Here is a 27,662-nt window from a genome sequence, read left to right as displayed (position 1 = left end):
GAAGATAAATGTATTTACAGACTAGTATATTTAAGACTCTAATGTATCTTTATTTTCCTTGACATTTCATATTAAACGAAAGAAGGAACAATAAAAAAAAAATCATAAATCAATTTCCCCGACTACTCATGTTTCTCTTTCTGCTTTAAAAGAGTTTGAGTTTACGAACAAAAACAATTACCAACATAGTTACTACATTACTTCCCTTCTTATAGTCTCTCTAATATGTCTAAACACCCATTGCAACGCAGATCTTTGAACTTTGAAGCTGCTTTTTGTAGTAGACAAAATAGTCTTACGTGTTTTATAGGTGAAACAGACATGATTAGTTTGTGTAACAGTATTTTGAAAAAAAACTAGCTTTTTATTTGTATGTAAGCCCTTCAAATTAGGAACTCCAAGAGAGGCAGACATTTACCAAAATGAACGTTTCGTTTCAAAATGAGAGATTGTCTTTGGTATTCCTATCTAATTAGTTATACCAATCGTTAAAGTGGCTGAACAAAAATAAATACTTCTTACTAAAACTTGATTGGTGGAAATATGTAAAGAATGTAAACTTACATAAGTCCCGTCCTTGTAAACTAAGTATAAATAGTCATTTATTAAATGCACGGACGCTGTACTGAGGATCGAGACTCGCCCTGCCGGTTTGGGATCGAGTAAAGTGTAACGTAAAGGGCGGTTAATGTTGAACCCCTGCAAAATTAGGGATTTGCTTGTGTGTCCGCTACTTTGGTAACACCTCACTTTTGGCATTTATATCGAGCGTTCGCCTAGGGGAGGAAGACAATGGGTTCTGTCCCCAGGGCGAAAAACACCCGGTTTTTTAATTGCCTTTTGTCCGTCGTTCGCCCGTAAACAGTTTATTCCACATAACATTTTCGACTTCTTCTCACAAACCCCTGATCAATTACAATGAAACTTTAAAGAAACCTTCCGTGGCCAAAGATAAAGTGATCAAATTTCAGCAATCGTCTTAAGACCCCCGGACAACACGTTTGGTTTTGGTAAGTATTTTTTTTTAACGTGCTATCAACAGCTATGGTGATTTAAGGACGGCTTCCCTGTTTGCAATATGCATGCGTGTAGTGTATGCGTGTGTTTTGGGAGGCTGCGATATGTTCGTGTTTGCCTCCTTGTAATAGGGCGGAACTGATGCCGACTTTATAGTGCTACCTCGTTGAAACATATTGCCGGAGACACCCAGCAGGACACCCCAAACGGGCGAACCAGTCGTCCCACTCCTAAATTTCTGAGCGTTAAGCAGGAGTAGAAACTACTTCTTTTACAGTCTGGGGTATCTCTCGGACAGGGGACACAACCAAAAGCCTTCCTCACCGGGGCGAAGCTTAACTTAAGGTCAAAAGCGAGGCATTGTCAAGGGAGACTTTAGGAAGAAGAAAGTTGTTTATAAAGAAGAGAAAAGATCCGATCCCAAATTTAGTCGCCTCTCATGATCATGCAATGGAGGCAGCAGGTACAATTATTACGTCCTACCTGCAGGGCCCCCGGGGAAGGGCTGAAATTTAGTATAGTTTAAATAGGAAAATTATACATTTGGGTATATTCTTTTCATTTTCAATTGGAAATAATTCAAACATGGTTTAGATTATAACCCATAGATGGCAGTGGTACGGCACTATGAATATTTAAAGCCTGGCCCACCCCAAGGGGCTGAGGGCAGGGCCAAAAAGGGTCAAATTGGCATAAATTTCAACTATCTTTTTCAGACCCAGTTATGCTAGAAACAAATACTCTTTATACATAGAAGGGTATTGAGGTGCTTTGTTCGAATTGTGAATCTCATTACACCCGGGCTTTACATTCGCCCCTGGTTGAAGTTCTTTTGGAAATATTTCGGGCTTGATTGGAATTATAATCATGACTTGAAAGTTTGATGCTATGAATATGTTGACCCTGTCCTATCTCAAAGGGCTGATTGGTAGGGACAAAGGGGTCAAATTGGCTTAAATTTCAACAATTTTCTTCAGACCCAGATATGCTGGAAACAACTACTTTTATATTTAGAAAGGGTCAAAAGGTGGTTTATCAAAATTGGAGTTTCATTACTCTCCCATACTTCATGCATGGGGATTCGGTGGTGCTAAAATGTCTTTGACCAATACATGCCGGAATCAAATACACTCCAGTCTTAAATATGCATGCTAGACATTGGATAAGGCCGTTCTGGTGTTTTTGAATATTATCTAATATTTATGTTTACAGTCATATACTAAATACAAAATATCGGAACTCGGGTGACCCATAAGGCTTATGGGCCTTTTGATTAAAATTGTAGTTGTTATTCCCTGCTTACCGTTCAGCATTTAAGTGAATGGCAACATTTAATGCTTCAGTTTTCAATATAATGTGACCGGGCGGAATGCTGTGCATGGTGCCATAGGTCTATTTGTTCAGTGTGATAGCACTATATAGTCGGCATCAGATCAATGATCAGCGCTAACACAAAGAGGCAAGGCAAAAACACCAACACACATTGCCTCCTGCATCCACGCCTGCAAGTATGCACGCATTCACAATAGACATGGATGCACGTCCTGAAACGACCTTAGCTGTTGGTAGGAAGTTAAACAAACAAAATGAAAACGGAACCAAATACACTTTCATGGTTGAAATCTGCGCACGCATTCTTAATACATTTGACTGTAAAATATTGATAACATGCATGACAAAGAGTTTGAAAAAATGCTCTTTTATTTAACCGGGAGAGTACGAGATTTTTCATTAAAGTGTTATTGGAAATTCACTTCGGGCAGACGAATTATTCATAGTGTTAATTGGCGTTAAAGCAATTTCGGTTGAAGCGGAGACTGTTGCCTTTAACGATGAAGGAGAGCAACCTTTTTGTGGGTCTCTTGTCCCCAGCTGTCACACAGTTCAGAACAGAGACACATGTAGATGAAATACATCACAACATGTTTTCAAGCTCATATATCAAATACTACAATGCTTATATATAAGTTAATCTTATTCCTCTTTTAATAGGCCTACCCATATACATATGAACAGAAGTAGGTGCTTCCTAGCACTGAAGATACACCAACTAAGATGCGTTATTGACATTACCTATGAAAACAGGAATACCTTGTAGTTTAGAAAATATAGAAAAGCTAATTAAACAACGTATTGACTAATAAGCCATTACTCAGATATACGCGGCCGTGCACGTTTCTGTGAAGGTGCTAAACAATTTCGGGGAAAGTGCTACTGTACCAAGCACAGAAGGTGCAATCAGCACAGCTTATCCGATAACACTAAGTTTTCTCTGTCCCCATGCTGTCTTACTCTATTATCTGGAGTTATCGTCTGCCAGTCTCACTGCTCTGCTTATATATCTGGTCTAAATTTTGCTCAGCTAAAACTGAAATACTGGAATCGCTCAGCTATCCAAATACCGCAACTGCTCAGCTATCTTTACAGGGCTACTGTTTATGACAGATTACACTCTTGGCTTGTGGCCGTTTTTGTTTGCTTTTCATGACGTCATACCATGTCTAGACATTGCCACCGTCGTCCATTCAACATCCCCCTTGTGGAAAGGCTTCTTTAGTTTCAGCCAATCAGCGCTCCGCTTACCCTGAGTTCGGCAATTATTGTTGTGATCCGGCGAAATTTACATAATTAAAGACACTAGGTACGTGTTATTTGTTCAGAAATAATAAGTTTTCAAAGTTCAGCACCATCATTGCGTTAATAAACTAAATTGTAAGCGGTCTAGCACATGTGATTGAACCTCAAGCCGACATCACTACCGTGTGTGCAACATTGCCACTCTCCCAAGAATAAGCTTTGATCCTTCGAAGTAGTAAAAGGTTAGTATTATTTAATTTGGTCGATATTAACAAGTCCCTGCAGAAAAGGCGTAAGAATTGTACCTGCTGTTCCCATTGCATGATCGTAAGAGGCGACTAAATTTGGGATCTTATCTTTTCTCTTCTTTCTATACAACTTTCTTCATCCTAAAGTCTCCCTTGACAATGCATCACTTTTTGCATTTAGTTGAGTGTTCGCTCCTGTGAGGAAGGCTTTTGGTTCTGTCCCCTGTCCGAGACATACCAGAGTCTGTAAAAATGGTAGTTTCTGCTCTTGCTTAATGCTGAGCAATTTAGGAGTGGGACGACTGGTTCGCCCGTTGTTGGTATAATGTGACCGGTTGGTGTGTACTGCTGGGTGTCTTCGGCAGTATGTTTCAGTTAGGCACTAAAATGTCGACATCAGTTCCGCGCTATCACAAGGAGACAAACACGAACATATCACAGCATCCCAAAACACAGACGCGTTCATTACACGCATGCATCTTGCACAAAGGGGAGGCCGTCGTTAAATGACCATCGCTGTTGATAAGACGTTAAATAATACTTAACTAAACTAAACCAATCGATATTAACATCCGTCGCACATAACAATTCAACGTTTTCGAATGCTGTGTCGATAAGATATGTTTCGTTCTGCTTGATCGAACACGTGTATGTCTGTCATCGATGCAGTCAAATCAACACCTTCGTGGCTGGTTACTTCACTCAGCGACTTATAATCATGAATATATATATATCCATGTTTTTTTTCCATGTCACGTATATATGATCCGGCAAATATTCATGTACATAACTGCATAAAAATATCAGGAATATTAAAAATTTCACCTGTTTATGATATCAGTTTCTGTCAGCTACATGGATCTATTATTTCATGTTTTATTGCTAGATACAATATAGCTGGGTACATTAGGATTTTATTCAAATTCAATATATTAATACTTGGCACTGGCACACAACTGCTAATTACAGGCTCAGTACACTGCATACGTTTACATCTAACATGGCTGCTTCAATACAAAATCTACAGTAACACAGTAAAATCATTGACTAGTAAGAAGAACTGCAACTATTACACATGACATTTATTTCTCTCGGCAACCCGAATCTATAATTTCGATTGCTAAGCACCATGGAATACAAATACCATTGCATCACAACCCCACTGGATCTCATTGCATTAACACCTGCTGGGTATTGTATAGTCAATGTGGCCATACTAAATGAAATTGAAAAATATATTAAATTATAAATGATCTATTTATAGAAGGATTTGTCTCTTTAAAACAACCTGGGTATGGTAAATTGGTAACTGTGCATATGCTATATTGTTATAGTATGCATGCAATGTAGGTTATAATTTGTTTTAGGAAAATTTCTATAGCATTGCATCGAAAACATAACCGTCTCTTCAATTTTATGCTATCTGATTGCTGTTGGTCTTTTTAATAAAATTTGAGTCACCATGTTTGTCTTTTACCTTAAAGTTTGTTTGATGTTTTTATTTTGCATTTATTTTTGTCGATCATTTGTTGGCCCTAATGACCTATCATGTGTTGATGGCAGTTAAGCATCAATAATAATGATCATTATAATTTAAGAAAGTTTCCATTTTTTCTACCAAATTTAAACATAAATTGATTCTGTTATAACTCTACATTGTGGTTCACCCGTTCTCAGTATAATGTGACCGGGCGGAATGCTGTGCTCGGTGCCTTCGGCATGGTATTTCAGTGAGGTAGTACTATAAAGTCGGCATCGCATCTGCGCTATCACAAGGAGGCAAATACACCTAAATACCTTGTCTCCAGCATGCTACACACATGGAGGCACGTCCTTATATGACCTTAGCTGTTAAAAAATGAAACCAAACCTGTTCTTCTTCTCTCGTGTCTCCTTCCCCTGGTGTTTCTTCTTCCCATTTATTTTTTCCTTTTGCTTCTCTTCTTTCTGATCCACATTTAGTACTACAGCTCGTAGGACCTTCTCTCTCTTTTACTAATTGCACATACCCTGTCTCCAGCACACATACACAACTGCAAGCATACACCGCACAATTTCCTTAATTTACAATAAATGTTCATAGGACGTCAAACAAAATACAACCACACAAACCCTCCCTTGATATTTAACATCGTTTTGTCTTATCCAGTTATCCTGGCACGAGGGTGATCGAAACTTGCCCAATACCTCTCAAAAGTACCAGTTGCATTGCACATCCTAAAGTGTGCAAAATGGTTTCAGTTCAATCGGTTACAAATACGTGACAGATTTTAATATGTACCGTCTATGAAAAGATTATTCGATACAGTTTCTGTGCAATTAATATAAGACTATTTACACTGTTGACCTTTACAATAAAGGATGATACATTGTGCAGCCAATCTGTTCGATATTTCTATAATCCATTACATATTTCAAGCTATTACGTTTTGGTTGGATGTATTTATTTTCGTGATTTCTTATTTTTACGGTATTGTTTGCCCTAAATGACTCACATTCCGATGGGCCGTTAAACAACACAAAACCAAAACAAAACACGTTAGAACTTGACTTTTTTTTTAAATGGTCGCATTGGCGGCCATTTTGGATTTTTGATCAACAGGGGAAAATAACAACACTTTGTCACGATAATTAGTCGTTCATGACTTAAAGGTTTCAGTTATTTCGGCCTATAAGAATTTTACTTTAAGTTTACAAAATCTTTTTTTCAAAATGGCGGCACTTGCGGCCATATTAGATTTCTGATCGACCCGAAAAATAACAACACTTTGTCAGGTCCATGAATCGTTCATTCCTACAAGGTTTTAGTGAAATCGGCCCATTATTATAACTTGACTTTAAGTTTGAAACTTTTTTTTTTTCAAAATGGCGGCAATATCGGATTAATTCTGGGTGGTCGGGTGGTGCAGTGGATAGCGCACTTGCCTTTCACCAATGCGGCCTGGATTCGATTTCCCGATCGGACGTGAAAATGTATGGGGTCACCTGCCCGACCACGTGGGTTTCTCAGGGCACTTCGGATTTATTAAGAGCCTCTGTGCGCTAACATCCGGCCCAACAAGCGTGATTAATATAAGTCGAAAAAATTGTTTCATAATTGTTGTAAAATAAATAAAGTTTGTATTGTTTTGATTGGATTTCTGATCGACCCAAAATATAACACTTGGTCAGGGAGATGTTAGTAACATTCCGAGGAAATACAAATGAAATCGTTTTCCACAGTATTTCAGGTTGAGTTGAAAATGTGAAATGTAACCGGACAACACACGACGACGGATAGCTATAGGTCACTTGACCTAAAGCTCGGGTGACCTAAAAACGAACAGGTTCAACTAGACGCACTGAGAGGGTGCCACAATGAGAATTTTAAACTGCACACGTCCTTAAATAACCTTAGATGTTAATAGGACGTTCACCAAAACAAACATCAAACCAACTCTCCCTTTGTATTTGATATCACGCGGTTTACTTTTGTCTGATTCCAGTTTTTCTTGCACAATGATGATCAAAGTTTTGAAAGACAATACCTTATCGTATGTTCTTAGAGGTAAATCATCTAAAGTTCCCTAAGTAAGCTTTTCTTTTCTGAGGATAGCCCCTGACTAGATCTTAACATATCTTTAGATGTCCAGATATTTTATTCCTGCTAGATGTCTGATCAGTTGCTATTTGACTCACATGCTCCTCGATAATACACTCACCCATGGCTTCTACAGTTGCTGTACTACAGTGTCACTACATGAAGTGTTAGGTCCATTGCCAAGATTTATTTTTCTAAGAAATACTTCTCCTCTGCTGGGGTCAATGACAATGAGAACACTTTCTGATTGCTTAAATCTCTTTTGAGGGTTCCACAAATTCATTGGTTTCCCAACAGACAAGGTCAATAAATTTACGCGTGATAATTATCTCACTATTTGGGGGATCGATCTGTTTCTCCACCAAAGCAACTCTTGAACATGAGTGCTTTATCTCATCATAAACTTTAAAACGGGGTACATTCATAACACAAACCGCTAAACACTGCTTAGACAGCAGCACATCAGAGAAGTTCTTTGACAGGAAATCCATAACAGAGATTATTTTGCCCTTAATATCTGCCACGAACACATTTTGCTTAAAAATAATATTTAACCCTAACTGTCAGGTTTCTGTGTGGGATCGCAGCTAGTGTTACACACTGTACGTGTATGTCTACCTCTTTGTTTGTCTGCAAGACTACGAGTCCAAAGCCTAACTACTTGGATTTCTGCTTCAGTTTTGTCACTTGTTCTACTCTAATGTCTGCGTTTAAAATAGATTCAATGAAATTCCCTAAAGCTAGTGTTCCTGCTAATCCTGAGTCTACTGTTTGGTAAGTACGTCTTGTCAGTCTCCTTACTGACACTAGGGCAAAACGTTAGTATAGCAAAGCTAGGCTCTAGTAAGCATGAATGCTGTAAGGAAATCGAGATAACTAAAATAAGATCTTATGTTCAATGGTGGCGCACATTGTTCGCTTTCGTGTCCCCAATAAGAGAGTAGAAAAACACATTCTTAGTTTTAACAGTATTTATGCAATATTCAAACATGTTAATTACATACATATACTAACACAGGGATTGGAAACCAAATTAGAGCTTGTATTAATTCCTCTCCCAATTCTTGCACATTCTTGCTACTTACACCATGCAGTGGGTATAACAGCATGGTGTAAGTAAACAATTTTCTTAATCATAAGAATATATTTACCAAGAATGAAGATTTGATGGAAACAAACCTGCAGTTTCGCACTGCTTGTCGTGTTATCAGACTATTGTGGGGGGTTTGCAGAATCGTAGGTTTTCTTCTACCTATAATCACATTGTCTTCTACCTAGATCACATAGTCTTGGGATCTGTGGTTGCTTTTTTTCTTTTCTGTAGTACCGACAACACTAATAACCCTAAAAGATTATCATGTATTTATTTAAAGAAAATGCGTATTTAATGAGTTAAACATTCAAAAATTTAACCATCACAAAACTATCACATAATCATCACAAAATTCCCTAAAACAATATTAGATTATCATGAGAGTAAAGTTATTTCTCAAGCACAAGTTTCGTTAACAAAGTTTAGAGTCAACATACACATCTTAACCAGCGGAAAAACAATAATAAAAATCGGCGATGATCGACCATGCTTTAACATACAACCACATAAAAGACTGGCATAACTCTTAAAGTGCATGAAAAGAAGAACAAACATGAGGAAACTCTAATAATCAATCGGGGTTTGGAGGGAATGGGAATCGATGAACAATGAAGAAGGGGGTCACGATATTAATCATCTTTATGACCCCATTTTAACATCGAATAATGGGAATTTGTTGTTGATCTTTTAATACAATGTAGTAGGGTTATTTATTCCTTTCACCTTCCCCTCGCTATCAAAAGCATACATTGTCGTGTTTATATCTATATCTTTTTATATTTGTTATCTGTCTTTTCTTTTCTCTCTTACATAACAAACTTGCTTCTATTTATCGGGCTGACAGGATACCTAAATTAATCTACTGTCCCCATTGCACTTTTTTTGGAATCTTTTTTTTATTTTATTTTATTTTTATTTCGCACTTTCTTTATCTTATGTCGACATTGTCTCTTGAGCACCCGTCTTCAACGAATTGACCTTATATTAGCAGTTGCAACGACGTTAGACTCCACACTAACAAACCTTGAATCATCACCTTCGCTGTTAAAACTGGTCTAAACCAAGTAAACTAGTTATCGCATACAAATCGCCCACTCCAGCGTATTGGTTGTATATGCAGTTTGCTACACCAGAGCCGGTTTTTATAATAATAATTTTCGGGATCGATGCGCCATGTTGAATAATAAACAACCATGGAAGACATTCGGACGCATACCACATGTCTGCATTATACGTATTAATTGCTGGCTACCAGACGTCATATCCTGACTGTAAATGTTATAATGTCTTGTTGAGTTGGATCCACTACACAAATGAGAGATGCTGATTATCATTCAAATAGGGAACATAGGGAATACCGACTTCTTATTAGAATATGACATAAAGGATAACAACGAGCACGTTTTACATGTATACCCAGAGGTAACGTCGACTACACAAATAGCTGGCAAGAGATGATGCCCTTATAAATTTCGTTATTACTATTAATATACATTCAATCAATAGTTGTGTATCACTTTTAACGCAATAACAAAATATACATGACATAATTGTTATTGACCAAACATTATTTCACACATCAATGGAAATATCGATTCATTACTTGTGTAAAAGTTTAGGAAATTTGTAAACTTTAAAGAGTTATATGTGATGGCTGTCTGCTTACCAGGCCTAGTCTTCGATCATGACCGATATACCGGAAGTTGATATACTGTTCGGAACTCAATAGCAACAGCGGAAATGTTCCGAGTAATTTTGCGCGACTATTGCACGTGCAAAGTGCCGTGTTTTTGCCTATTTAAGCCGGTACACCTATGTGCTTCGGCAGTCAGAATAAAAGTCTTGACAGGACTGGTTCGGCTCACTTCTTTTCTACTTTAGGAGTAGCTGTAGGTAAAGGGTCTCTAAAACGTTATAGGATAATGTTAGCGTAGATAGTTTACCAGTCACAGCACTAGCAGTAGTTTCTCTGTAGCCATGTAGTATTTTTGTAGGAGTTTTAGAGTCGTGTTTGAACCATGTCGTCGTCTATTTAATAGGTATATGGCCGTGTAGCCGTCATTATATCATTCCGTCGTATATTCAATAAGCATATGGCCGTGTAGCCGTCTGTATATATAGTCAGTTAGGCATTGTACCACCTGTAAATAAAGCCCTGTTATTGAGGTGTATGCGTGCTCGAGTGTGTGACAGTGTGGTCTAAACTCATGTCCCTGTGCGTAGATATTTCATGTCACCCAAGATCACCGAACCTGGGTGTTGATTTTGAAGTGAAAAACCGATCCTTTTACACTTATTAACCAGTGAAATATCAGATATTATCTTTTGGATGAAAAATGATATCTTCATTGAACATGTTAAATATTATATGATTTTCCTGAGAGTATTGACATATTAGAATAGTACTTTATATTTACTATATTCAAATTGTATTTTTATTGTATTTTACATTATTTGAACCAAATCGACAATCAGTATAAGGTCATCAACTAAAAAGCATAATAATCGTTCACCACAATTATAACATGATTGAAAACAAACTGGGTTCAGGAAAATAATAAGGCCCGCTGTATCACACAGCATATTGTAGTAAACTGCTAACCTGAAGAGTCGGAGGAGGGTTGTTTTCCTGTGTGTTAAGGGACTATAAAGGCTTTTCAATTGCTTTTTATTTATTTTCCGGATGTCTCCCCAGGCACCCGTCTTTATATAAAGGCCTTGACTGTTGCGAAAAGTTGAACCCAATACAAATAAACAAAACTGAAGCCGCAAGGTAAAAAAAAATGGCAAATAAACTGGTGGTATACATTACATATAAGTGCTAAGATCAATTGAATATTGAAAATGAATACTGTTAACATAGCGTAATTCAAACTAATAATCGAAAAACATGGGCCAAATATGAATCACATGAGGATAAAAAAATGTACAAAGTATCATAAACCCATGCCATTTATCAATACTACAAACATTGTACCAATCAAACGTTTCTTTGTTGGTACCGTGGATATCAGTTGCCAGACGTTATTACCACCTTTATCCGATCCTCAATTGCTAGTAGACAACACATCTCTTTTCCTGGTTTCTTAGTTTGGATTATAAGGTTCAATGTCCGATTAGCAGCTAACAACAGATTAATTTTATTACCGAATTTCAAGGGTGCAATAACCTGTGTGCGTGTAACGTTCATCTTTCTCATCAATTATTGCAGTAGACATGTGGAAAGAAAAGAGAAAACAATTATGCCAGTGACAGCTGGAGGAATTCGATTACCAGAGTTTGCCCTAATGCTTAATGCTTTGTAGCAACTACCATGGTAAGGAATTTGGTATGTCCTTGCCTGTAGACCGAACCAAGTGCCTTCCTCACATGAAATCGGATAAGATACACATACCAGGTGTTTTTTTTGCCGGTCTTCTTTATAAAATCTGTGATACTGACAACACACTTATCAAATTACACCACCATTTAAGGAAACTGTGTCGTCAAACACGTTATATTTGAAACCTTTCTTATTTTTTGGAGTAAAGTATTAGATTTTAAATATTATTTCTTTTAAATTTGAAGGATGCTTAATACTACAACCGTATTAAACAAACATTTCCGAATCAAGGGTGCCAGTGAAAAAGAATAGACACGAAATGTTATTTGGTATTGAATTATAGTAATTTTTTAATATTATAAACCCGATAGACTACTTTATTGCACTACATGATGGTAAAAGATGACTAATGTCAAGCCCCCTACAATATTTTACTTCTGTGTCTTCTACTAAGACGACATCCAGGAGACTAAACTTGGTCGACTACCCCCATTGCAACCTTGGGTTCATTTTCGTTTCTCATCTTTCCTGTTCATTTTCTTTTTCTATTGCGCATCCATTGCATTATTTGGTCACTTTCTATTTATCTCTACTTCTAGCTACGTTTTATTTCCTAGCGCCTTGCTTGCCAAAACCTCACTTTCGGCTTGAATGTTGAGCGTTCGCCCAGGCGAGGAAGAAAATGGGTTCTTAAAAATAGAAGTTAATCTGTTGTCGGTATAATGTGACCGGGCGGAATGCTGTGATGGGTGCCTTCGGCATGGTATTTCAGTGAGTAGGCATTATAAAGTCGGCATCAGATCCGCACTATCACAAGGAGGCAAGTACACTTTGTTTGTTTGTTAGTTTGATTTTGTTTAACGTCCTATTAACAGCTAAGGTCATTTAATGACGGCCTCCCCTGTGTGCAAGATGCATGCGTGTAGTGTTTGTGTGTGTATTTTGGGAGGCTGCGATATGTTCGTGTTTGTCTCCTTGTGATAGCGCGAAACTGATGCCGACTTTATAGTGCTACCTCACTGAGACATACTGCCGAAGACATCCAGCAGGACGCCCCACCCGGTCACATTAGGAATTGTTTTTCAAAGGATTACCTTCAGCGAAATACCACTATAAAGTCGGCAACAGATCGGCTCTATCACAAGGTGGCAGATACACCAGCATCCCATGTTTCCGGCACTCAGACATGCACACATACACGTATGCACATCAGGCACAGGAACACTCCTTAAATGACATTAGCTATTGTTGTTAAACCTTCAACAATCAATCCATCAATATCAATGTGTTCTTAAATGACCATAGCCGTTGATAGGACGTTAAACAAACTAAACCAAACTACGACATTGAAGAGACCACAATTGATCTGCTTCCTCTATTACAGCAGTTTGGATCCATGTCTACCTTTTTCCATTGGAGTCTCCCTGAGCACCCGTTTTCATATGAGCCTGATAAAACAGGATCGATATCAATGCCGTTTTTGAATAGATTAGTTGTAATTGAAATGTAAAATGAAGGACTCATTCTTTATGTTACAGCTCTCCTGTTTTGTCCATCCACTAAAGTGCCGGAGATCACCGTCGCTTTCCAAAGGAGGGTCATAAGCCTTAGTTTGAGTGAAGAGGATGGAAGCGTCACCGCCTCCCGTCTCCCCAGTAATTCTGTCCAGTTTCATGTCAGACCGTCAACTACTTCATCAACCGTCCTTCCACATGTATATGTGCAACTGAAGCGTGTCCCTGGCAAACTCAACATTGGCAGGTAATAACTAATGCTCATGTACAACAATTCAGTGCAATCAAAACCTGACTTTAGGAACATTTTGTGATATATGTTATAACTTTGTAGCTCCAAAAGATTTCTTTATCAAACTTTTTGTTATGCCATTAGATATTATAGGTGTTTTCGTAACTTTTGAATATCTCAGGTTTATTATATCTCAGGTTTATTATTTTATGTGAATTCAACAACAAGGTTTTAACAATTTACACTTTATTCAAACAGTGACGACTTGCTCATTGACTTGTTCATTGTATTGGTGGAGGTACTTCTGAATACCCTATGTTTGGGAGACTTGAGCTTTTTAATAAATTAACGTTAAACTATGCATATTTTTATATTGACAGAGAATGCAATACATTATTCTCAAAGGAGTGTTTATCATACCTTCTTAACCAGACAAAATATTTGAATCACGTGTGACTATGTATGCGTGTATGTGCTAGGGTTGTTTTATTGAGTTTATAGTCAATCTGTCGGTCGCAGTCGTTTAAGAAAAAGTTAGATCTTTGTTATGATATGATGTGATATAGTTAAAAATTACTCACAATATGTTAAATGGAGTGTGACGGACTACCCTTAAATATAGTTGTCGATCAGATGTCCATAAAACACACACCATCCCCCATATAATTGGTAATGCAAACGCGTGGGTCATCAGTATCCCATATGCCCTCCTCGCGCCTCTGCTTTTACTCTCGTACATTGCTTTCATCAGCGCATTGAACCTTCTCTCCGTCATAACTCGTGTTTTGCAAAAAGGAAATTACTAATTGTTTGAAAGTGACGGAACGATTTCGGAGCAGCCAATCACAACTGTGAAGTTTGTCGAACAAATATTCCACTAGGGGCCTTTTTTGAAATAAACGGTGGCATTTTAGTGTGGTATGTTTTAGTTATCCTGCAAGCACCATCATACTTATGCTGCATGTGGCCGGGAATAATCCGTTAAGTGAAATACGCTGAATGTTTAACAGATGACTACAAAGGCCACATGATTTAATCACTGTTTATTGTCTGATACCTCTAAACATAACTTAACCGATTCCAATGTATATCTCCTTAAAAAACGTAGACATCGGCGAACTATTAACAATGAACCAGTATATACGATTTCGCCAGAACTAGTGTAACGTTCGTTTAGTATGTGCCTATTTATGTAAAAACACACACACACACATGAGAGGCTGTTTTAATATACAATCAAACATGAGAGCACTAGAATTATCGTTTTATAAATATACACACTGCACTACGGGTATATATTGTATATCACCAGGATGTATGCACAGTGTGGTGATACGCTGGAATCCATGGAGGATTATGGCCTACGATTAAAAGGTAGCTATGAATAAGGATTATCGTCAAAATATATCTGCTTTTTTCAAACATGAAGTAATACAATTTATTTCAATGATAGAACTTCAAGGAATCTGTGTTAGAATGCAAATTTGGTAAATTGCATAAAACAATTATCAAAACTACATTTATGATCAAGGTCGTAAAACTGTTTCACGCTTTATATATACCAAAATATATGCACATGCATCTTTATCGTTATGATTAGAAAATATGTAGAAATATAAGTCAAGAGTCTTTACCCTTAATCACTTAATGTTTGTTGTAACACGAATGGAAACAACTACACAAGGTACCATGAACAGCACAATTTTACAATAAGAAAAAACGAGGTGTTTTTTATTTTATTTTCCTAACCATTGATTGGCATAGTGTTTAAATTGCCATACAACATTATCTCGTTTTTTCCAAGCTTTGTACTAGAGTTTCAAAAGATAGCATAAAACGATTATTCATCGCAAATTCTTAAAGATCACTCAAGTCATGCAATGTAAAGACGCCTACCCGTTTTGGTACAATTTAAATCAAAAGTGAATATAATTAAATTTATATTTTTTTGTATGCATTCGTAGTTTCAGTAAAAGTTGCCAAAAAGAAAGAATTATCTTCAAAAGATCGACAAGCCGTTATTTCACAACGTAGAACACGTCAAACATCAACGATGGATAAGCAAAACGTCACAGGTAAGTGTAAATATCTATATTTACAGTTGCATGATCGCACGACGTTAAACAGTGTGTAGATAATAAAAACAAAGCGAGATATTAATGAAGCGTGTACAAAACGGCTATTTGGAAGTAAAGCATAATAACAATACAAGCATAAAACCCTCTAATAATTGCATTGCAAGCAACAAAAATAAAGGGGAACAACTGTTTTACCATTTCGAGTTAATAGGAAATTGCTTTTTGTGTGGCCTGCGAAAAGCTGGTGACACATAGGTATTGCTATGTCGGCGGCGTCGGTGTCGGCGGCGTCGTCCGCACAGAGGTTTTCGTGCGATAACTTGAGTTTCGATGGGCCGCTCAAACTCATTCTTTATGCAGTGCTTCCTTTCCAGGTAGAACAGGCCGTAATGGCACAAAAAAATTATTTATTTTTAGCTTGCACCGATTAAAGAGATTGCGTTTCTCCACAAATATACAAAGAATACTCATTTATTGGATAGATTTCTTCAACAAATCTGTATTTATCCATGATGAGTTACATTCCATGTAGTCAACATAAAAACCAGGATCACTACAGATTTAGGAAAATGAAAGCGGTAAACATATTTCGTCGTTTTTTTTAAACAAAAGTAAAACTGTTAAAATAAGAAACAAGAAACCATTCTATAGGTTAAATGTTAAGGACTTTTGGGTAAAGGGTTCATGCAAAAGATTTATAGGAAATGTTTGAATAACTTAAAGTAGCACTTAAGAACGTTTATAAGAATTAAATAAATTAATCAACTCTCCTTATCATACAATTTTCCGTCGAAACGGATTGAAACAAAATACCATTTTTACACATTAAAATATATAAATGAAGTGATAAATCATGTCACATGCCATACAACTTGAAGCGAGTGTCGTTACTATAATAAGTGAGTAATGAATGTCTGGATGAACTCGGAACGCGTTCAATGCTACTAGCGTACCCGCCTGAAATAGTATGATACGGAATGAAAAGGTCGTATTACTAAATGGAACATGATCACTGTAGAGTTCTAATATTTATGTAGAAACCCACCAATGAACACGTAAGTTTACACCATGCTGTATTCACAGCACGTGACGTAATTACCATATACAATGGGTGTGACTATTATACGGATAACATTACCGATTATAACATGATTGACTTACGATATAACAGGCCATTACAATCACTACCATAAAGGGAGATAATTAATAAAGACTCGTTAATTAATCCACACGTACCAATTCGTAATATGCTTATTTCTTTCTTTTTATGTTTCAGCCGAACAGTTAAACGTTTCAGTGAAAGACTGAAAACGATCGAAGGAAGGACACATTTTTATAGAAAAAAAAACATAACAAATGAAAATTTTAAAGCTCAAATCGAAATACCAAGAATAGAAAATGTCAATTTATAAAATCCATTATTTGAATTCTGAGTGAAAGGGAAATCCTAGTATATGGTCCGCAAAGAATTACATGCTAAATTAAATATGGCAGATTATTAGGAATATCTAGTTTTTGTTATTATATGTGCATGCTAGGGTTGCCAATAATATATCATTGATGAAACAAGTAATGCCCTTCAACCTCGATGAGGTATAGCATATAAAGATACATATATAAACATATTTTAGCATAGCTAAGACAAACTAAAACAAACATTACGACTTTTTGAATATTTTCATTTTATATGATTTAAAAGTGTCACCGTCTGTGTAATAAATGCATGTGTGGTGTATGCGTAACATGTGTAAGTTGATCGCGCGAATCTGATTGCTGTTTCACTAAAACTACATGCTGATTACACCTGGCAACGGGTAGACCAGTAATTGCGCTCCTCCAATTTCTGAACGTTAAACAGGCAAAATGATGTCTCGAACTAAATAGTCTATACGTTTGAATGTTTCTTACAAATCATTACCCGTACCGTACCAATGGAACTTCGCCTAAAAATAGTATTATTTGCAGATATTTTTTGTCATCTATTGACTGTCGGAAGATAAACAACTCTTGCATAATGTTGCATAGGATCTGGACTGAAATATATCAGATAACCTATCAGGAACAAATATCTACCTTGTGCAGAGAAAGAATAGATCTGATGTATCCCTATGCATGTCTTAATAGGTTTTCTCTTAAGAATCGGGTTTTTTCTTCAATGTCGTTTTTAGAATACTTGGTTTGTTTGTGCTATGGTCCTTCAGTACGTGCCAGGTTTTGTGGTGGAGGAAAGCCGGAGTTCCCGGAGAAAAAACGCCGACCTACGACCAGTACCTTGCGACTGCCCCACGTAGGTCTGGAACTCGCTAGTGTTAGCAGAATGTTAGAGGCCTTAACCATTTGGCCACTGCGGCCCCTTTTAGAACATAGAGAAAGAAAAAAACATAATTTATTTGCTGCCTCCAATACTCAATTGGGTCTATATGTTTTCCTTTCTACCTTCACTAGTCGTTCCCTTTGGCGTTGTTCCTTAGGCACTTTTTTCCACGTGACCACAGCTTGCACAACGCACATGGAGGCACGTCCTCTAATGACCTTAGCTGTTAACAGGACGTTAAACAATCAGATCCAAACAAAACAAAACCTGTTGCTAGGATGTTTAATCCCAAATCAAACCAATCGCGTTCGGGTCGGGTCACGTGACACCACGACAGCTCATTTAACCGGTGTATGAAAATACCATTTAACACCGCAAGTATCAGTAGCACCCCCTAGCATAAGTTATAGTAATACATTCTAATTAAGTTTAACCAATACCATATCTTAAATACTGTGGCAGCTTAACAACCTTACTGAACGTGAAAACAACACTTTCAGTATGGCATTTGTGTACTATATCTATGTCCGTACAAAAACATGTTGTATATATTTTGTGGTGTTATTACAGACCAGGCGATGTGCGGAGATACCCATAGCTGCTTCCGGTACGTGATGTTTGTTCCTTATTTACGCTATTTATTTATATTAATATTTTGTCCATGTCACTATTAAGTTATAAATATTAATCAGTATTGCATGATAAATAGTGGTTAAGAAATACTAATCGTGCATGAATTGATAACTACACCATGAAAAAACGTATACGGTTATACCATAACTTACGAACATATATGATATCTTTCACTCAGACCTTTCGTTATAAACCGTATATATAGCCACTTCTCAAATGGACAAAAGGGTTTGAAGCAAATTGCGGAAATTGTCATTATTATAACGAGCTTCAAAAGCATTGATGAACATTATACTGTATGGTATTGTTAAGAATGTAGGTTTGTTATGCCTGTTTCTAAAATTGCATAAGTAAATTAAAAAGATTATGGTAGAACAAAATTCGGCAAAGCATTTATATGTATAGTTGTTCTCTACAACAGATCCATCGAAAATTTCCTAACATCAACCTCGTTAACTTTGGTTATGACAGTTTATATTAAGAAAAAGAGTGACCAAAGATGACAAGAGTTTATATATGCGAGAAATATGCAATCTTATTCTGCTAAATGTGTCGCAAGTACCATTTTTGTAACCATACTGCGGACGACGATATTTCGATATACCATATAGTTTTTAAGGTCACCTGAGCTTTAGCGCAAGTGACCTATTGCTATTCGTCCGTCGTCCGTTAACATTTTACATTTTCAACTTAAGCTGAAATACTGGGGAAGGGATTTTTATTGATACTTCATGGTAATGTTATTGACATCTCCTTGACCAAGTGTTGTTACTTTTCGGGTCGATCAGAAATCCAATATGGTCGCCATGGTCGCCATTTTGAAAAACAATTTCAAACATAAAGTCAAGTTCTGCTGGGCCAATTTAACTACAACATAGTAGGAATGATCGACTCATGGCCCTGGCAAAGTGTTGTTATTTTTCGTGTCGATCAGAAGTCCAATATGACCGCCACGGCCGCCATTTTGAAAAAAACTATTTAAAACTTAAAGTCAAGTTCTGCTTGGCCGATTGAACTGAAACTTGGTAGGAATGATCGACCCATGGTCTTGACAAAGTGTTGTTATTTTTGAGGTCGATCAGAAATCCATTATGGCCGCCACGGCCACCATTTTGAAAAACTATTTCAAACTTAAAGTCAAGTTCTGCTGGGCCAATTTAACTAAACTTAGTAGGAATGATTGACTCATTGACCTGACAAAGTGTTGTTATTTTCGGGTCAAACAGCAATCGAATATGGCTGCAATTTTGAAAAAATATTCAAAACTTTAAGTCAAGTTCTACTGGGCCGATTCAACTGAAACTTTGTAGGAATGATTGACCCATGGTCCTGACAATGTGTTGTTATTTTTTGAGTTGATCAGAAATCTAACATGGCCGCCATTATGAAAAATCATTTCAAACTTAAAGTCAAGTTCTACTAGGCCGATTTAATTGAAACTTGGTAGGAATGATCGACTCATATGGTCCTGACAAAGTGTTGTTATTTTTTGAGTCGATCAAAAACCCAATTTGACTGCCATGGCCGCTATTTTGAAAATAACTATTTCAAACTTAAAATCAAGTTCGAAAAGGCCAATATAATTGAAACTCGGTCTAGGAATGATCGACTCATATGGTCCTGACACACACAAGTTAACGTTATACTTTTAAAACTATTTTTTACTCAAATTGGTACATATTTCAACACCAAAAATAAATACTGTAGGACTCAGGTGCCCATGGGCCTCTTTTTTAGATACTGAATGATTCTACTTGAAAACGGAGCAAAGTGAAACAACTCATTTTGACTTTCTATGTTTGAAAAAAATGGAAGATGTTTGATTCTTGTTGTAGTTACGGTAAACCATCATGTCAACATATGAAATGTACGTACTTCGTGTCCTACCGAGTAGATGACCTTATCAACCGGAGAACAATTCATCTGGAGATCAGCGGCAAAGCACAAGGGTGGTTGGCCATGGGATTCTCGTCTGACAACAAAATGGTCAGTTAAACAAATCGCGAATATTCAAATTAGAATGCGATTGTCTAATTAACATTATCAATAATTTGTTAAAATAAAGTTAGTCTTACATCTACACATAAACGGTATAACAACACTACAAATATACGTTCCTAATGTGGGGCCTCTGCAGTATCTGATTGTTTTCTCGGCCTAATCATACTGGTAAGGAGTTGAGCTGTTGTTGCGATTACTCGTAATGCTGAACGCTAAGCAAGAAATATAAAAGATAAACAAAGCATTAAAAAATAATACTTAGATTTGCGCAGGAATGTAAAAAGCAATGAGTACATCTTTTAACCCGATATATTTTAATACAAATTATTGTTAACTGATATCACAATATTAGACAAATCCTGTTACATATACAATACAACATTATACTCCCTTTTTATCTAAATATGTAGATATTTGTACATTGTTTTGAGGTAGTTGATACTATTAATTATGTACCATTATCAGCAATAATGAGGCAGCTTCTGGATAATACTGTACCGAATGCTTTTTACTCTAAAGGGTGGAGCTGACATAATTGCATGTGTCAGGAAGGATGTCACCTCATCAGAATTCCGAGCAGCTGCGTTCAGCACTTCCTATTATCATGACACTCCAACAGAAAAGGACAGCTTTTCTAATTTGACGCGATACGAAGAGGCCGATGGCTATTTCTACTGCTACATTCAGGTTCCTTTCAAGCAACGAACAGGCAATTATGTGGACCTAAGCAACGACTGGTACCAACTCTATGCCTGGGGAAACGTTGTAACAGGTGTGTAGCTATTGACTTGTACATTGTACGCTTGTGTATTAATCAAATCTCGTTGGCCTATTGACAATTAAAAGTTTGTAAAAGACAATTTTTAAACAATATTAATATGCTCGTGCAGACAGTTTATATGACAGATTTTGATTATCCTGAGACTTTAACGTTTTGAAAGAGACAACACTCCCTTTTTCCTCCCTTCTTAATTCTCGTTTTGGTTCCGTCTCCCTTTGCACCAATCTTCGTATGATCTTTTTTGCGGGTCATTAAACGCTTAATAAATAATTGAACCAGTTGTTATCATATATAACTTTTGAGATTGTAGCTTTATTTTTCTGATTTTTTCAATTCAATTAATTCACGTTTGTTCCTCAACATCTGTTCTCAGGAGGAAAAATAGAAAGACACACCCATCAACCTTTGACATCTTTATCAAAGGTAAGCGTCATGTACAAAAGAAATGAATATGGAGCTGGAGAACAGATAAAGGGAGGCAACCTTCTCTATTTGTCGCTGCTGATTTTGTTCGTAATCCTGGTGTAAAACTGAGAGCACTATCGTTATTGGAACTTACTAATTGAAACACTCAATCCAGATTTGAATAAGAAGAAAAGGATCCTGCGGGTCGATATGGAACGAAAGAACGAAGGATTGACGCAGTTTCAACGATGTTTGAATAAACTTACACAGAGACTTACACAGAGAGGAATGACTATGTAACGTTCTATTGTCGCCGACACGTAATTTATATGTGTACGTGACGTATGTCTTCGCTTTCACAATTCTTCAAAGTATATTCCAACTGATAAAGCTGTGTCTTCGTCTTGAGTATGCATTGATCGTGTTTGTCAAGCAACTCCATAAGTTGTAAATATGATGTTAACTGCGAAATGCAACCTGTCAGGTTACCTGTATAAATCGTTAACCCTAACAGAGGAAAAACCTATCATATTTTGTCTTCCGTAAATACATGTATTTGTTCAGTGTGGTACGCATGCCTTACATACAGTTAACACCTTTTGAACTAACGGTAGCTTTTGTTTTTATTAAAAAGTAGGTTGTTAAAGTATGTCATACATATTGATATCGGAAGGGATACGCGTCAAACAACATTTTGAATAGGATTTTTCTTTTTGAAATATGTTTCTTAAGGCTACTATGTATTGCCAATGCTATTTTGTAAGGTTAATTAATTAGTTTTATCAGAACGACGAAAATGTGATAGAGCAAACTAAAATATATTAAAAACAACAGCATTTGTCCAAGATGTGTTTTGTGTCATACATGTCTCAAAGACATCGAAGACTTGACATGAACCATTAAACCATTGTGTTAAACGGCTGATACGAATCGTCCTTCTCAAAGTAGACTGTATATCGAGAACAAATTATGTGTAGAACAGGATCGTTGGGAAGATGTGAACGCTCAATTGCACGTATTTCCCTTGATTTGAGTGCATTATAATTGAATATATAAACGTAGCATGTTTGTTCTGTGTCTGGTTGTGTTAGAAACGCTGTCAATATATTCATGAGATGTCGGTGCAAGTAATGCACTGGGTTGTGTCACAGTCATTATATTTGTCAGATGATACCTTGTACACATTTTAATGTGTGTCTTTATACTCTATCATCGATTTTGATTTTTAAACGGCTACCTACTTGTGTGATAAAATGCATTGTTCCATACATTATATCTTTGGTGTCGAATTCAGCATCATTTTGATCAAGTGCAATTGATTTGTCAACACTTTCGGTTTTATATACATCGTTTTGTATCATCTTACAGACTGTTGTACTAAATACTTGCATGTGTAATAAGCACCGAGAAGGGCATTTTGCAACCTCAATTTAGCTTAATCTCATCATCATGAGAAAGTCGGTTATTTAAAACGCTTCTCATGTATGGCCTGGTTTCCGCACGTTTCCTCAGAAACTACCTCAGTGTTTTTAATGAAACTAAGCAAACAAGACCCCCTTGGTCCCTTTACACTGAGATGGGTCGACAAAACTCAATGGTGGCCAGGGGACCATATGAGTTATGTGAAATCAAGATCGGTACCTCTCAATTAAAGGAAACTACTGAAGAAATGATGTAAAAACGTTGTAAGCCTGATCCTATTTGTTCGTAGTTATTCATGCGAAATTGAACTTGATTTGAGGGAGCACTAACACTGCCATTTGTAATTGTGCCTGCAATTTGGAACACATCAGGGACCAAATTAAATCTGCTACTTTAATTGCAACATTTTCCCAGGACATACCCAATCAGGAACATACACAAATCCTTAAAATGGCAGTTATTATTCCCTGCTTAACGTTTAGCATTTAAGGGAATAACATCATCTGGTCAAAAGGCTTCATCAATACTTCAGGTGTAGGGCTCGCTTACGCTATCTGCGCCCATGGAAAATATCATGTCCAAATTGAAACAGCTTGTAAGCCCACCATCATCATAATGTGGGCTTTTAAAATCGACTTGCATTCGTGTTACCGCTATTTTTCAGAAAGTTTAAAATGGATCTTTTACAGATTTCATCTTTAGGTTCCCCTTGGTTCCTTGTTGTGTATATTTACTTTGGAGACTTCGGATAAACACAATAGCCGACAATCGGCCATCTTTAATTGAAACAGTGAAGGTTTGCTATCGCTTTTTCTTAGGAAGTAATGGAAGGATCTTTCTAAGAATTTGCAATGTTAGTTCTCTTTCTTTAGTTGTGCATGTTTACTTTTGAGACTAATTGAATAAACAAAATGGCTGACAGATGGCCATATTGGATTTTGATAGTGAAGGTTTGTTATCGCCATTTCTCAGGAAGTACCTAAGGGATCTTTCTCAAATTTCATATGATGGCTCCTCTTGATGTTTAATTGTGTATGTTAACTTTGAGACTGATCAGGTAAACAAAATGGCCGACATTGTTCATTTTGGACTTTGACAGTGAGGGTTTATTGTCGCTCTTTCTCAGTAAGTACTGGAGGGATCTATCTCAAATCTAATATATAAGATTTCTTCGGTGCTTTGTTGTGCATATTTCCTTTTGAGATTGATCATAAAAACAAATTGGCTGACAGGCGGAAATCTTAAGTTCAGATTTGTTACCACTATTTCTGTGAAAGGAAATCGGGGATCTTTCTCAAATTTTATACGAAGGTTCCCCGTAGTCCTCAGTTTTGCTTGTGTCATATTATGACTTATCTTAAAAACAACATGGCCACCAGGCAGCCTAACCTTGATATTTTAATATTTTGTTATCGCTATTTCTCAAAAAGCAACTGACAAATATTTCTTAAATTTCATAGTCCTTAGTTCATAATTGTTCGTGTTTTTTGAAACTGATTGAAAACAAGATGGTTACAGTGGTCATCTTTGATTTATGACATTTCAAGAATATTTTTACTTTCCAATGAAGTACTTTTTAGATCTATCTCATATTGCAATGATCGGTTCTATTACTTTCGCATGAAGTACATAAAGTAAATACGTGAAACGACAAACTCACTTTGAAATTTGTCGTTTATACCAGCAGTATGAAGGTTAGATAAAATTAAAATAACCTCAAGGTGCAATTAATGTTTACATGACTCTATCAAACAGATATGAGAAAAAAGTGATTTATCAAACTGACATAGAACTAATGAAGACAGTATGATGTTAAACTATCCCATGTGAAAATATCCAATCGTCAGGCTTTAAGTGGTGCGACACCTGACCTCAATATATAAGTATGTTGGTGTACTTGCCTTCTTGCGATAGCACGGATCTGTTGCCAACTTTATATTATTACACAGCTTTGTAACGTATAAAGGGCCTACCTATTAAATGTTACGATTTGGTGCGATACTGTCGCTGGGGTAGTACAAAGTCACATTGAAAACAGCTATCCCTAACCCCGAATTAGCAGGTTTGAGTTTGCCTTATTGTCTCTATCTGCAGTTTAATGGGCGTTGTGCACAAGTCCGCAGCCAATTCATCAGTTAGATAAATACTTGGTTATAAATTGAATATGTTTCCGTGTCGTGATTTTTTCCTATTCTACTCATTTATGATAAAACTATATACTGTGAGAATGATTTCTTTAAACCGCTTATGCAGTTAATCCCTTACCATGTGTTTTTGACGAAAAAATAAATTGTTTAAGTGTTGCATATACTATTTAACATGCATGTAATATTTAACATGCATATACTATTTAACGTCGAATGATTCAATATTTCAGTTGGTATAATAATGAAGGAATGACTATGCCACGAAACATAGTTACATCATCATTTGACAGCAAAGCACATCTGGAGGAAATGTAGTTTACATTGTAACGAAACTACGTTCAGTTATTGAGTTTAATACATTTTTAAAACAGTCTGCAATAGAGACCTTCATTTGAAATAATGCCTCAGTTGTAAAGTCATTGTAAAGGAAACTTCAGACCACCAAAAAAGGCAAATACCTTATTTGATTATGAAAAGAAATGTTGAACTTGTATTCATATTCATAATGATATTTTCTTTGCTTTTTTAAATAAACGTGATGAAAAATCCATTGCCTCTTTTTCTTGTGTATTTTCTTATTTTCTCTGTACTTATGATTGAATATGTGTTTTATTGATGTACATAAATACTAAACACATTATAATTGTTATTCCCTATGTGCTTACAATTTGAATTTGGATTTAAATTTGTTTTTAAAAGCACTTGCACCATTGTCTATTCTAGAAAAAGCACATTTTAAACATTATTTCCAATATTTGCTTGCAAAAAAATATCTAACAGATTATCGACAAAGTTAAAGAAGAATTCATATGTGAAATCTTGTAATTTGAAGTTGATCATGCTGTAGATATGTGGTCAACAAATATATTTCATATAAAGCAAGAATAATAGCATAGAAAAGTTCTATTAAATCACAATTAAAGTAGACTTGTATATTAAACAAATGTTTTCCTAAATGTTTCACTAGCATGCAGTTGTTAAAATACAGTTCTGATTTAGTTATATGATATTCAATAATGAATGAATAGTGACTTGTCGCAGCATTAACACCTATATTGTTCAACAAACAGACAAGAGTGTCACCGAAACCCTAATGCAAAATCAATCAAACGAGAGGGCTATATTTACAAAGAAAGATTCACTTGGNTATTCCAGGCCCTGTTTGTATAAAACTACTTAAGTATTGAGATTTCCTTAAATCTGAGGATTTCCTCAAATTATTTGAGATTCCTCAAAATGGCTTGCAAAAACCTTCCCCAACTCAAAACCTCTTTTCTCCTCAACTCTTGAGATTTTCCTCAAGTTCACTTGTATAAAAGTAAAATCTGTAGTTTTCCTCAAATAAATCTGATAATTTCCTCAAGTTTTTGAGGGAGCTTCATAGCAACCTCAAATATGGCTACATTAGCAAGTATAAGACGCCGAATGAGACAAAAAAGACGAAAACGAGTATTCTTACCGCGCGTAAACCTGGACGGAATGTCTAGAGAAGAAACGTTTTCCATGTATCGGTTTTCTCACGAGACATTGCTTTATATAGTGGGTCTGATACAGACAACCATTGTCAGGCCAACACGTAGGAACAATTCACTAACTCCCCTAGAGCAAGTGCTTTTGACCCTCCGTTTCCTTTCCACTGGTGCCTTTTCCGTCTCATTGGCGATTCTGTAGGAATATCTGAAAGTCAGGTCTCAAGAACTGTGATGTCGGTATGTTCAGCGATTGCCAGCTTGGCAAAGCACTTCATCCGCATGCCCGTTGGAGCAGAAGCAACGAAGGTGAAAGCAGACTTCTACAGAATAGCAGGTAAGATATTCTCATCCTTATAATTTGTGTTATTCACAGTTGTGGTGACGACAACATCCGGCTGTGTGTAAAAGTTAACCCGAAAGTCCGGTTACGCTTATGCGGTGACTTTCAATGGAACAAACAAACGAACATTCTATAACTTCCGAACAGATACACAACCGAATTCCGGTTACGCTTACTTAATTATGCGGTGATGCGGAATGGAACAAACAAATTAACATTCTGTAATTACCAATAGAAACACAACTCCTAGAACAAGTTTCCAAATAAACATTAAATAAATAAATGGTGTATAACAAGCATGTTCACATAATTCCTTCAGTTAGTGTTTTTAACTTTATTTAGACATGTAAAGTCTAGAATTTAAGGAAACTTCATATCATCACATCAGCGTAATTGAAAGCTTCAATTCAAAATAAAAAGCCAGGAACTTAAGAAGAAATCCACTGAATCATTTGCATGTAAAATTGAGATTATTAGAAGATATAA

The 27,662-nt window shown here is 36.5% G+C and overlaps 1 protein-coding gene across 1 annotated transcript in view; it reads left to right on the top strand.

Annotated features, from left to right (window-relative positions):
- LOC110441797 overlaps nucleotides 1-24,144 on the top strand; it is a 36,901-nt gene extending 12,757 nt beyond the window's left edge. The window contains exons 2-8 of the mRNA XM_021485050.1: nucleotides 13,376-13,598; nucleotides 14,896-14,957; nucleotides 15,548-15,658; nucleotides 18,546-18,582; nucleotides 20,444-20,594; nucleotides 21,129-21,381; nucleotides 21,764-24,144. Of these exons, the coding sequence (XP_021340725.1) occupies nucleotides 13,376-13,598; nucleotides 14,896-14,957; nucleotides 15,548-15,658; nucleotides 18,546-18,582; nucleotides 20,444-20,594; nucleotides 21,129-21,381; nucleotides 21,764-21,918 (992 nt within the window). The 3' untranslated portion in view covers nucleotides 21,919-24,144. The remainder of the gene's footprint in view (nucleotides 1-13,375; nucleotides 13,599-14,895; nucleotides 14,958-15,547; nucleotides 15,659-18,545; nucleotides 18,583-20,443; nucleotides 20,595-21,128; nucleotides 21,382-21,763) is intronic.
- Nucleotides 24,145-27,662: the final 3,518 nt, after the last annotated feature.

This window comes from Mizuhopecten yessoensis, unplaced genomic scaffold (assembly GCF_002113885.1).
Source record: "Mizuhopecten yessoensis strain PY_sf001 unplaced genomic scaffold, ASM211388v2 scaffold716133, whole genome shotgun sequence".
Taxonomy (NCBI): domain Eukaryota; kingdom Metazoa; phylum Mollusca; class Bivalvia; order Pectinida; family Pectinidae; genus Mizuhopecten; species Mizuhopecten yessoensis.
This window is presented reverse-complemented; position numbering and strand designations above follow the sequence as displayed.